We start from the raw sequence: 12646 nt of genomic DNA, 5'->3' as shown, positions 1-12646 counted from the left end.
TGCATGCAGCGATTTAGATAAAAAATAATAATAAAAAAGGTGTTTTATTGCAGAAAAGTGGAAAAACCTAAAAAAAAATAAGAATTTTGGTATCGTTGTAGTCGTACTGACCCGCAGAAAAAAAATGTATTGTCATTAATGCTACTGTAAAAAAAACCCTAAAAATCTATTGCAGAATTGATGCTTTTTCTCTTCCAGCTATCATAAAGAAATTTATAAGTTTTATAATATAGTCTTATGTATCCAAAAATATCACCAATAAAAACTACAGTTGGCCACGCAAAAACCAAGCCCTCATACGGCCGCATCAATGGAAAAATAAAAAAATTATAGCTTTTGAAAAATGGAGATGAAAATCCGCCTAAAATCGTTGCATCCTTATGCCCAAAATAGGCCATGTCCTTAAGGGGTTAACCCCTTAGTTACGACCCTATAGTGTTTTTACGTCCTGCTGTTGCAGGACATGTATGGAGGGAAATAGCGCTGCTATCTTCCTACATACAGCACGGGCGTCAGCTGTTTATTACAGCTGACACCCGCGGGCAATAGCCGCAATCGGCTATTAACCCTTTAAATGCCCCGAATGATGTTCGGGGGTCCCATACGGCCCCCCCGCAGTGAGATCAGGGGAGCCGTGCAGGCGTTATAGCATTACGTCATACTGCAGGAGCGATCAAAGCATCGCTGGTTGTAGTCTTCTAGGAGGACTAAAAGAAAGTGTAAAAATAAAGTTTTAGCAATAAAGTTTTAGTAATTATTTTTTTTTTAAAAAGTAATAAAAGTTTAAAAAAAAAAAAAGCCTTTTGCCATATTTGCAATAAAAAAATCAAAATAATAAACCAAAAATACGTGTTTGGTATCGCTGCGTCCGTAAAAGTCCGCTCTATCAAAGTAATGTATTATTTACCCCGCACAGTGAACGTGGTATAAAAAAAAATAAAGAACGCCCGAAATGCACTTTTTTGGTCACCCTATCTCCGAGAAAAGATGTGATAAAAAGCGATCAAAAAGTCAATTGTATGCGAAAATGGTACCAACGGAAACGACAGGACGTACCGCACAAAATGAGCCCTCACATAACTAGGTCGACAGAAAAATAAAATAGTTATTGTGCGGAAAAAAATAAACTATATAAGTTTGGTATGGTAGAATAAAGTTATCGGGTCATTTTTGTTGCAGTTTGTGCACCATAGAAACAAGACGCACTGAAAGATGGCGAAATGTTTTTTTTTTTAATTTTACTCCACTTGGAATTTTTTAAAAGTTTTTCAGTACATTATATGATACAATAAATAGCACCATTGAAAAATACAACTCATCCCGCGAAAAACAAACCCTCATACAGCGACGTCGATGGATAAATAAAGGAGCTACGATTTTAAAAAGGGAGGAGGAAAAAACGAAAATGGAAAAAAGCAAAAAAAGCTCAGTCACTAAGGGGTTAATATCCTATACCCTAGATAGCACTTTAAGGGCTTAGTCAGAGGACCATATATGGGCTAGGTATTCACACCTGGCCGATATACGGTGTCCCTCTCTGCAGGGGAAGGAGGCTGGAAGAGTCGGGAACAGTGCACTGAGCTCCAACCCCCTCTCTGCCCCTCAGTACTATTTACAATAAGAGGGGGTGGGGCGGGGCCAAGTTCTGGGACTCAGCCCCACCCTCGCCCCCTCCCATTGCAAATTGTTCAAGGGGTGGAGAGGGGGTGGGAGCTTAGAGCACTGCTCCCAGCTCTTCCAGCCTCCTGCCCCTGCAGAGAGGGACACCATATACTGGCCAGGTGTGAATACCCAGCCGATATACGGTCGTCTGAATAAGCCGTAAAGCTGTGAACAATCTTCTTAATATAAGGGTCACTTGACGATAAAGATGGTCACAGGGTGTGCAACAATCAGCTGTTGTCTGCGTTATCTTGGTAGCAAGTGTTCAATTTTCCTGCAGCACCACCACAGGTGGAATAAAGTATTACACATTTTTTTTTCATTGAAATCAATAGATTTTGTCTGTAGTGCATAGACATTCTGGGTCCTCCCAAAGTAAAAAAAAATAAAATTATTGTAGCTTCTTTCTGCTTTTTCTGAAATATGAGGATTCTGAATGAAGGTTCCCCAACTCTAAACTTATAATTAGACTATTGGAAAATGTTTTTTTTCTAAACTAGAAACCCATTTAACCCTTAATGCTCCATGACATACAGTTATGTCATGGAGGTTCAGGGTTTGTATGGAGGGGTTTCGGAATTATATTCAGTAAAATTGAAAACTGACAAGCCCCACAATATGTTTTGCGCTGTTTAAACTAATAAAAGAGAGGACCCATCCCTTTACTATGCCACTTTTGCATAGGACCGTATAGTCTAGCACACGACCATTAGAGGGGTTGTCCAGTTGTAAACTATTGATGGCCTATCCTTAGGAAAGGCAATCCGCAGGGGTCGCCACCAAGAATCCCCACTGATCAACTGTTTGCCGGGCCATGCATTCATGCACCAAGTTAACTTCTGCAGGAAGTAGACAGCTCCGTTCCCACTGCAGTGGCCAACCTTGGTATTACATACAAATTCCCAGCCAGCTACCAACAGAAATCAGCTTGGTTCTGAAGTGCACAGGCCCAGTGACGAGCTGATCTGTGTACTAAGGATAGGCCATCAATAGCTTTTACCAGGACAACCTTTAAGGTCTTCTATACGGTGATTGTTTTATCGTGAAGGGAAATACGGTGTGAATAAAATCCTCCAACATGTATTTTAGCGTGTCGGTTCTGTTTCACTCTTTCCCATGTACACAAATGCCGGATCGTACAGCCTTTATAAATTCAGCATTTTCCTGCCATGTATTCTCCACCTCTTCCCACAGCCGCCGGTTCAGTTCTGGCCTCAAAACTTGTGAATAATATATAATCACAGCACAAACTCTAATCAAAGCAAACGCTTTATGAAAATTTCTCGGTTGACTACAAAAGGGAAATATTGCGTGACGTGAACGTCGGAGGACTCCGCGCCTGCCTTCCCTTCTTCATTCCGCAGGCTCTTTGTACTGCTAATGTGAATGCGATTTCTCTCCCCGATTCTTTTCTTTTCATCCTGAAGCGTGCAATTACACTCACGGGCTTGTGTAATAAAACAAATATAATTAGTACCTGCCTGGTGATTAGAACGGGTACATTGGTGTACTTCACGGAGCAGCGCTCAAGTCTTTGTTGGGGAAAAATACAGTTCCTGACACCAGAGTCTGCAAAGCAATGGATGTAAATGAGCGAGGGAGCAAGTGGGGAAAACCGAAGATGACAGCTGAAGAATGGAAGGACCAAGATTCTGCATCAGATGGAGGGAAATGGATTCTGATTCAACTCTGGTCCTCCCACATGTCACATACTCATAGGTTAATTAGCTTCCTATGTAATTGACTCTAGTGTGTAGGGGATGGGGACTGATGGGAGTGAGATCAGTCTTTGTATAGCATGCAGCCCATCTCCTGCTTCCTTTCACAGAATAGAGGCTGCTACAATGGCAGTGGGCTTTGGTTGATAGTTATCCAGTCAACCAATTAAAGGGATTGTACCACGATTAAATGGAACCTGTTATGTCCCCACAGCACTATAAACTTAGTTATGGTGCTGTTTGGGGAGGTGACAGGGAATGAATTTTTTATACCCGCTCCCTGGTTCCTGCACTGTCGCTTAGTGAAGATCGCTTAGCGCAGGAAAATCTGAGTCCCGTACACGCATTATCCCATAGACTTGTATAGGAGAGCGCTGGCATGGGACTCTGAAAAGAATTAGATTTTTGGGCCACGTGTCAACTTCAGAGGGAAAACTGCTGGATATCTGGAAGAAGTGAGTATAAAAAAACATCATCGAACTTCTTGTCACATCCCCTAATAACTTAGTTACACCCACGCACACTGTATGTGGAGCTTGAATGGAGCAGTGGTCACATATGCTCTGTGCCACTCTATTCATTGGGTCAGAAATGCTATCTTTTCTCCTTAGGGACGCACCTTGACTGTGAGTGAGGAGACTTAAAAGGCCACTCATGCTCCTCTGGGTAATATGCAAATAAGGGACATGGAACAATATCAATGAGCATGCGTGACCACCATTCCATTTAATGTCCTCCTCAATATAGGGGGTACAGTGAGCCTGTAGTCAGAAGGAGAGGGAGACACAGGACCCTTGTTCTTGGGATCAGTGGGGGTCTCTACATGACTGACAAGGACTGAATGAGTGCTGCTGAAACCGAACGTTAAGTGAATGAGCCAACGATGACTTTTATGCCTGCGTGAAATGAGCGAAAGGATGAACGTTTATCGTTTGTCGCACGGTCGTTGGCTTACATTTAGACTTTTGCTCATTTAAACAACTTTGTGAATGATAATCATTCCACATAAAGACACCCTTAGTGCAGACAGATAGCTGCATAAATGGGAAGTGGGGCTACTGATTCTTTTGGCAGCCAGAAGCCACCTCATCAGACAGTACCAAGATCAAGGGACTACTGTTCTCAACATAGGTGCAGGACCCAGAAGTAGAACCTACATGTATTGGGCATCTATGACCTTTCCCGTAATTATACCATTTGCAGCAGCTGTGACGGAACCCCCGAGGAGGTCATACATCATAGTGTACTATAGTGCTGTTTAAGTGCTCCCTAAGCCGTATTCTTCTCCGATCCGCAAGAAGCCGTAGTGGTCACATGTAGAGATGAGCGAGTATACTCGCTAAGGCACATTACTCGAGCGAGTAGTGCCTTAGCCGAGTATCTCCCCGCTCGTCCCTAAAGATTCGGGGGCTGGCGGGGAGGAAAGGAGGGGAGATCTCTCTCTCCCTCCCTCCCCCCCCTTCCTCCACAACTCACCTGTCACCCGCGCCGGCCCCCGAATCTTTAGAGACGAGCGGGGAGATATTCGGCTAAGGCACTACTCGCTCGAGTAATGTGCCTTAGCGAGTATACTCGCTCATCTCTAGTCACATGCCATTCAGATCAAAATATAATGCATAATACACTATATATATATATAAAGGAATCCCAAAGTCCACAAATCACTTCATAGCAACCAAGGACGCACAATGCAACATTTTTATATTCACAAGTTGCTTCATCCAAATCTTATTTGTTCCAGGTAACAATTACACCCGGTAATCACAGTGTGAATAGCGTCCATCAATTCAGCTCAAATTGGCCGAGGCATTCAGAGATGGGCCTGACCAGACTGAGCATGTAATCCCACCGGTCTCTGCTCCTGAATGGCTCGGCCAATTTGAGCTGAATTGATGGACTCTATTCACACGGTGTGATTATAAGATTTGGATAAAGCAACTTGTGAATATAAAACTGTTGTATTGTGCGTCCTTGGTTGCTATGAAGTGATTTGTGGACTTTGGGATTCCTTTCGTGAGATATTTTCTGGGCGTGACGGTTTCCTTTTTGAATACCTTATATTGGTATACACGCTGTTCATGGCATTACTGTCAAATTCTGGAAAAAGTTGCAATGATCACATGCCATTAATGGCGTTATTGGCGGTGAGCAGTCATGTAACCTCTGCAGCATCTTCTGGGATTGGAATGGTAGGGATCCGGGGCTCACTTTCCGCTGTAACACCCTGGCACATAGAGGAATGAGCCCGTATGAAGTTCTCCCCTCTGCTCGACACCTGTTACCGGTAAGGATGACACAGTCAGGAGTTACAAGTGTAGCATGCTTAACATAATGTTAGTAAGGGAGATAGAAGCGCTGCGGAATAAGTTGGCGCTATACAAATAAAGATTATTATTATTATAGAATAATACCTCCACAGCGCCACCTATTGGAAGGCAGCATTCCTTCAAGCTAAAGTTAGATGCTTTATACAAGCCTTGTAAAAATGACTGGGAATTAAAAGCAAAGCCAGACTCCATGTACAGACAACTGTTTCAGGGAAATGTTAGAAAACTTCCCATTGGAATAATGGAGTGTCCAAACAATACACAAACCAAGAAGAAATTACTACCAGGGTTGACGACTATCGCTAAATCCATGTATAGAGTGGTGAAATGATTTCTAGTTTGGAAAGCATGCGGAGAACATATAGGGAAGATATATGAGGACAACATACATATCCATGCTAGATATTAGCCCTCCATCCTTACAAATATCGGTGGACTGTGAAAAAGGGCCTCCTAGATATTGAGGAGAGGTGCCTGGGAAGATACTGTACAGACAGAGGGCACACCGTGCCATGTATAATACTGATGTCCTCTGCTTTGGCTCCCCTCCGACACAAGAGTCGGGTGTGACTGTTACCTCTACATCCCCTATAGCTACACCCCTGTACAGTACAGACACGTATACATTTCTGCAGCCTCATATAGACCGAATCTGACGTCTTTTCAGCACAAGCCTGTTTTCGTAGTAATACAAATCCTGTGGTTTGAGCAGCTCTTTCCATTGCATCCTGGGTACATGAAGTACAACTGTGGGGTAACCATGTGTAAAACGTTCTGTCCGTGGTTGTACAGAGCTCCAGTCACGTCCTTGTTGTGTGGGAGAATTTGGCAGTTTCTCGGGGTGGTTTAATCACAATGTGTACCCGTTCTGGAAATTACTAGTGAAACCAGAGATCTGAAGCTTGTACTACGTTACAAACAGCAATCAGGATGTGCCTGGGAGCAGTACAGCCGCTGCGGCGGGATCTCCCGCTGACTCGTCGCATTATACTCACCAGATTCTCTTATGTCAGATCAGAATACCTTGATGTAGGGAATGCCTCTGTTCACATTTTGTTTTAAAGGGGCATTCTGTTATATATAATGTGTATGTGTATGTATATATGAAAGTTCTGCAACTTTCCAATATAGTTTGTGTTTCAATTCTTCACTAGTTTCAAGAGATGAGTTTGCTGTCAGTGAATGAAAACACTCTTCTGTACATTGTCAGGCAGTAAGCCTCTACACAGCTGGTTCTGCTCCCAGCTGATAAGTGGATACAATTGTATCCAGTCTACACAATGCTCTGTGAGCTGGACCGCGCTCACACAGCTGAGTTTTTGACGTGCTGTGCATTAGCACGCAGCAAGTACGCAATGACAGTGCGTTCTTGCCATGTGCCACCAATCCCCATACACTATCTTGGCATGTATGTGAGCGTAATACACTTTAAAATAGAAGATGCCATGATTTTTTTATTTGCATGTGTATCCCGTTTGAACAGCACAATGAAAGTGTATGGGAGATTGCTACTGCGTATTGCGTAGGGTAATACGCAATGAGCATGCGGTCGCGTGAGCCCGGCCCTGAACAGCCTGGACTCCAGACTGATACATTGCAGTAAATTAGCAGGAACATTTTTGCTGCTGTGTTGAGCTCACAGAGCATTGTCCAGACTGGTTAGAATTGTATTCACTTCTCTGCTGAGAGCAGGACCAGATGAGTACAGGATTACTGCCTCTGAATGTAACCAGCAGTGTTCTCATTCACTGACTGCAAACTAATATCTTGAAAGTGGTGGAAACCTGTTACAAAGTATATTAGATTTTTTTTTTTTATAGTGATTAAACAGAACCTGTCAGGTGCGGTATGCTGGCTGGGCTGTGGGAGGCAGGGTCTAGTGTAAGACACACAGATCTCAGGGGTCTGTCACTTATACCCATCGGCTTAGTGGTTTTGCAAATCTTACTTTTGAAGCTTTGCAGGTCTGGACTGGAGAGGAGCTCAATGAAGCTCAAGTATATTCATATATGCAAAACCCCTCCATCTTCCTCCTCCCTTCAGATACTGACGGGCAGTTCCTTACATGTTAAGGCCCATTTACACGCAACAATTATTGCTCAAAGTTCGCTGGCATATAAACAATAATCGTTCACTCTTCGTCTGAACGATGATTTTAAGGGGAGCTTAAAATCCATTGCTCAGGCGGAGAGAAGATGACAGGGACCACAGGCTGTGTTCGCCACGATTACATTGTATTCTGCTGACAGCCCGTACAAGAACAATAGAGCTATGTGCTGGGCTCTGTAAACACCTCCTGGAGGCCTTTTTACGCACACAAGAAGCTGATAACAGTGTTAATGGACATTAGTGTCCACTAACACTTTATGCAAAACGAATGCTAAAACTGTCAATCTTTCAATTGTTTGAAAGACTGTCTTTGCGTGTAAACGGGCCTTTACGGTGCATGTAGAGAGATCTGTTAATCAGCATCTGGAGGGCGGAGGCAGGCAGGGGACATGCATATAGGAATATACATGAGCTTCATTGGGCTCCTCGCCAGTCCGTCCCTGCAAAGCTTAAAAATACTTGGTATAAGACTAATTTCAGAGGTCTGTCTCTGCCGCTATACTGTGCTGCTCACAGCTTGGACAACCGAGGAGGTCTGACTGTCCCCTTAAGGACATGGTCAATTTTGGCTATAAGGATATGATTTTTTTTGAGGAGATTTTCATCTCCTTTTCAAAATCCATAACTGTTGTATTTTTCCGTTGACGTGGCCACATGAGGGCTTGTTTTTTACATGGCGAGCTGTAATTTTTATTGGTACCATTTTTTGGGTACATAGAATGTATTGCATAACTTTTTTTTGCCCGCAGAGCAGAGAGAAAAAATATCAGTTCTGCCATTATTTTTTTTTGGTTACAATACCAGAATTATTTCCTTTTTTTTTTTTCCCCCCACTTTTGCACAATAACCCCTCCCCCCCCTTATGAGACTTTGCATGCAGCTATACAAAAAAATACCAGTTTTTATTGGTACCATTTTGGGTTCCATACAGCTTTTTTGATCGCTTATTGCATTTTTTGGGGGAGGTGAAATGAACAAATAAAACATTTTGGCTCGATTTGTATATTTTACATTTTTATAGCACTGGCCGTGCAGGATACAGAGTGTGCTCAGTTTATTGTACAGGTCGTTACCAAACATTTAGGTTTTTATTTTTCTTTACATTTTATTAAAGAGGAGAAAGTACACAAAAAATATTGATTGCATCATGTAAGGGTTTAAGACTAACTTCACACAGGTGAGTGTGATATGGACCGTGAATTCCGCCCCCATATCGCACTCCCCGAGGATGCAAGGCCTTTTCATGATAAAACAGCCTCGCATCAGTCCAGGGAAGACGCATTCCTCCTGCTGTGGCCATCAGCAATGCTGCAGCTGGCATATTTGAATACAATGGAGGCTGCGATGCGAGAGCACGCAGCAAGACAGGACATGCCGAAATTTGTTTCTCCCATCGCATCACAGTGCCATGCAGGAAAAATATCGCTCGTGTATGGGCCTATTCAAGAGAATGGGGTTCCCCTTTGTGTGAGATTTGCATAAATCTCAGGTAATTTTCACGCCCGTCTGAAGTAGCCTCAAGCCCTCAAAGAATAGTTGGTCTTACGGAAGGTCATTTGCAATTTTTAAAGGGGTTATTCCACCAAAATCATTTATCAACTAGCCACAGGGTGATAAATGATTGATCGCTGGAGATCTGACCACTGGGACCCCCAGCAATCTTGAGTCAACTGTGGCGAATGGAGTGTGACCACTGATGCATTCCCTTCTATGGGACTTAGGCCTTATTCACAATTGTATATACGCCGCTATTTAGCTGTGTTCAAAAATGGGGACGATCTGAAGCATTGAGTTCCAATGTATTCATTCAGATGAATGATTTTTGTCTGCATTAAAAAAAAAATAAAAAAAAAATAGCACATTGGCGACCATTTTCGGTCACCAACTTTATATGCTGCGTCCAAAGATAGGATTTGCTCTATCTTTTGCCGATACACGCTGGAAGCTCCCATAGACTTCTATGGAAGCTGAAAGAAAAGGGAGGGGAGGGAGTTCACTTTAGTCCAACACTGGGAAAAGAAGACAGCTGCCTCTATTCAGGCATTAGTAGTCATTCCGTGAATTTCTGCCGGTCGACTGATTTCCACGTTGCAGAGTATTTCTTGTCGATATGCAGCAGCTGCCTGTATGAACGGCAGAAAATGTGCGGCTAAAGTTTGTTACCAGATCGTGGCTATTCATTTATGCAATTTTTACGGCACATACAGGCAACCAGAAAAATACATACAGTCATGTGAAAGAGCCCTTGTTTAGTTTAATGGGGAGAGGTGGATAATCTGATGCTAGAGGGAATCGGACATGCTAAAATCCAATAAACTTGATCCCTTTTTCTGCATATAGCTGCTGGAGTCAGAAAGTTTGCAAAACACACAAAATCATAGGGCAATCCCAATGAAGTCTTAAGGCCTATTTAGACACAACGATTATCACTCAAAAGCCATCTTTTGAGCGATAATCATTGTGCTTAGATGTGCGCCCATCGTGCATTTTTCATTCATCGCTGACTTTAAGCAAGCTTAAAGTCAGCGATGAGCCTTATCAGTGCCGCGCATAGATTTCTCAGCGGTATACCACTGATAGTATTCTTTCAGCTGGTATCCTGCTTGGAGTTCTTAGCGGGATACTGCTTATAGCTGCAAGAACAGAGCAGCTGTTTGCAGATAACAGCACTCCTGCTGTCATCTGCATACAGCAGGAGCTTTCATTTACACACTAATAAACTCTTAAGTAGCTAATTAGCTACTAAGGAGTTTGTGCAAAGTTATCGCTCAAAACTGTCACTCAAACTATCCTTTAGTGAATTTTGAGTTATCTTTCAGGGTAAATGGGCCATTACGATGCAGCTTAGTTGACTCTTAACCCCTCCTTGACTGGTTTATACAGACATAAATTGGTTAGTTGGGGTATGCAGACTCCTGTATTAATTGTGTGGGTGTAAGTATTGAGGAATTGACTATCATTTACTATTTCTGTAAATACCTGTATACTATGTCATGCAGTTGAATGTAAAAAAACAAACAAACATGTTTTTACATGTGGCTTAATATATAGTGTTTTTTTCCCCGCTGAAGCCAATTTGGAAAATGTGACTTACCAATGAGCAACAGGGCATCCAGCTTTTAAAAAATAAATAAATAAATAAATAAATGCTAAACAATCTGAAGGCGCAGAGTTTTCAGCCGCACTCCTCTGATTATTGCCATCTGTCTCTTGCAGGTACTGGGAGAAAATGAGAAACACTGGAAGCCTGTCCTGATTGTTGTCACCGAGAAAGACCTGCTAATGTATGACAGTCTGCCCCGCATGAAGGAAGCCTGGTACAGCCCAGTGCACAGCTACCCCCTCATTGCCACCAGGTACCACATCAGCTTTATAGATCACTGGGTGCAAGCTAGGAGGATTGGGAGAATGCAGCCATAAAGGGCTTAGTGCAGTTTCTAATTGAATCTCTATCTTATATTACAATGTAAGTTTGGTTTGCTTGCAGGGAATGTCCACACTTCTATTCCGATCTAAATATTTTGCAGTATATGGAAAACGTTGAGTTAAAACTTGAAAAAAAAATTATACATGCGGTGGCCGACTGAATGCAAGCCAAGATGGGGAGAGCACGGCTAAACAAGAGGGATGTCACGGGTGGCTCTGCGATTTCTTCCTGTGATGGTGGCAAAGGACCTGGCTCGATTTGTGCGCAGTGGCAAAGGGTTTACTATGGGGTAGCAGTTATTAACGGTGGTTTGTCACGTGACGCCAGTACCTCTTCTCTCATGGACTCTAGTTAAGTGAGAAATAAATGACACGAGTCCTTGTAGCTTTGTTTGCAAACCAGAGGTACACAGTTTTACTTCAGCTCTTTGTAACGTTCAGAAACATGTACAGTTCGTCAGTAATGCAGATGTATTACTTTGCATTGAAAATAATGTTGCTCCAAGTTTCAGTTTAACACAATACAGTTTTAACTTCAACGCTCTTTTTGCATTTAAAGGTTACTCGGTAAGAATTCCCACAGTCCTAGTTATCTGAGGGTTGATTTCCAGAAGATTACTATGCAGTTGGTAAAGTTATCTAGAAGTGGGCCTCTTTCACTTTCCCTGGCTTTACTTTTAACAGGGGCTCGTGTAACTCACTGTTGTGTAAAGGGGTCCCAATTAGAGATGAGCGAATGTACTCGGATAAAGCACATTACTCGGACGAGTAGTGCTTTACCGAGTACGTTCGCTTATCTCTAGTCCCAATCTTTCTTCTCCACACTGCACTTGATTTGGAAGCTTTAACCCTTTCCAATCTACTGTCTGACGTCTAAAGAAATTCTGAGTGAAGGCTGTACAGCTCCGATGTCGGAGAACGTCCGGCAGGGTATTCTTACTGTAGATTACTGGCCGCTCTATTGTCGGGGCCTCTCCAGCATGTCCCATACCGCAGTACTGGCTCTAGCCAGGAGATGGCGTCATTGTATAATGGCAGAAAGAGAAAGCCCCCTAGGAAACCCTGAATCCAAAATTGGATTGCAAAGGGGGTTAAACCCTTGCTTTCCCCTCCAGACAACATTAATCCTCTGCAGCTCTGCTCTACACCTTCTCTCACATCCTCCTCCTCCAACTCCTTCACTTCCGGTCTTAACTTCCACACTTACTCTATAAACTCCTCCTTACAGCCTGCCTCGCCCTGCTCATTTTCCTGCTCTTGGTTCCTCCTTCACCAATCAGGGATTGAATGACAAGCAGCCAGTGAGCAGCAAGCAGTTTTCCGAGCAGATAGCTTAAACCTGTGAAGAAAGGGGAAAGACAGGGTCTTTCAGATGTAAGACACCTTTTATGTCTTAGTATGAGC

The 12646-nt window shown here is 43.0% G+C and overlaps 1 protein-coding gene across 2 annotated transcripts in view; it reads left to right on the top strand.

Annotated features, from left to right (window-relative positions):
- The window catches only part of SNTB1 (syntrophin beta 1), a 161515-nt gene that overhangs the window by 134828 nt on the left and 14041 nt on the right, over positions 1 to 12646 (top strand). For both annotated transcript variants that reach the window (XM_066578464.1, XM_066578463.1), the window contains exon 4: positions 11033 to 11172. In XM_066578464.1, coding sequence (XP_066434561.1) covers positions 11033 to 11172 — 140 coding nt within the window. The remainder of the gene's footprint in view (positions 1 to 11032; positions 11173 to 12646) is intronic.

This window comes from Eleutherodactylus coqui, chromosome 9, assembly GCF_035609145.1.
Source record: "Eleutherodactylus coqui strain aEleCoq1 chromosome 9, aEleCoq1.hap1, whole genome shotgun sequence".
In the NCBI taxonomy this organism is placed as follows: Eukaryota; Metazoa; Chordata; class Amphibia; order Anura; family Eleutherodactylidae; genus Eleutherodactylus; species Eleutherodactylus coqui.
Note: the sequence above shows the minus strand (reverse complement) of the source record. Positions and strands in the feature narration are given on the sequence as shown.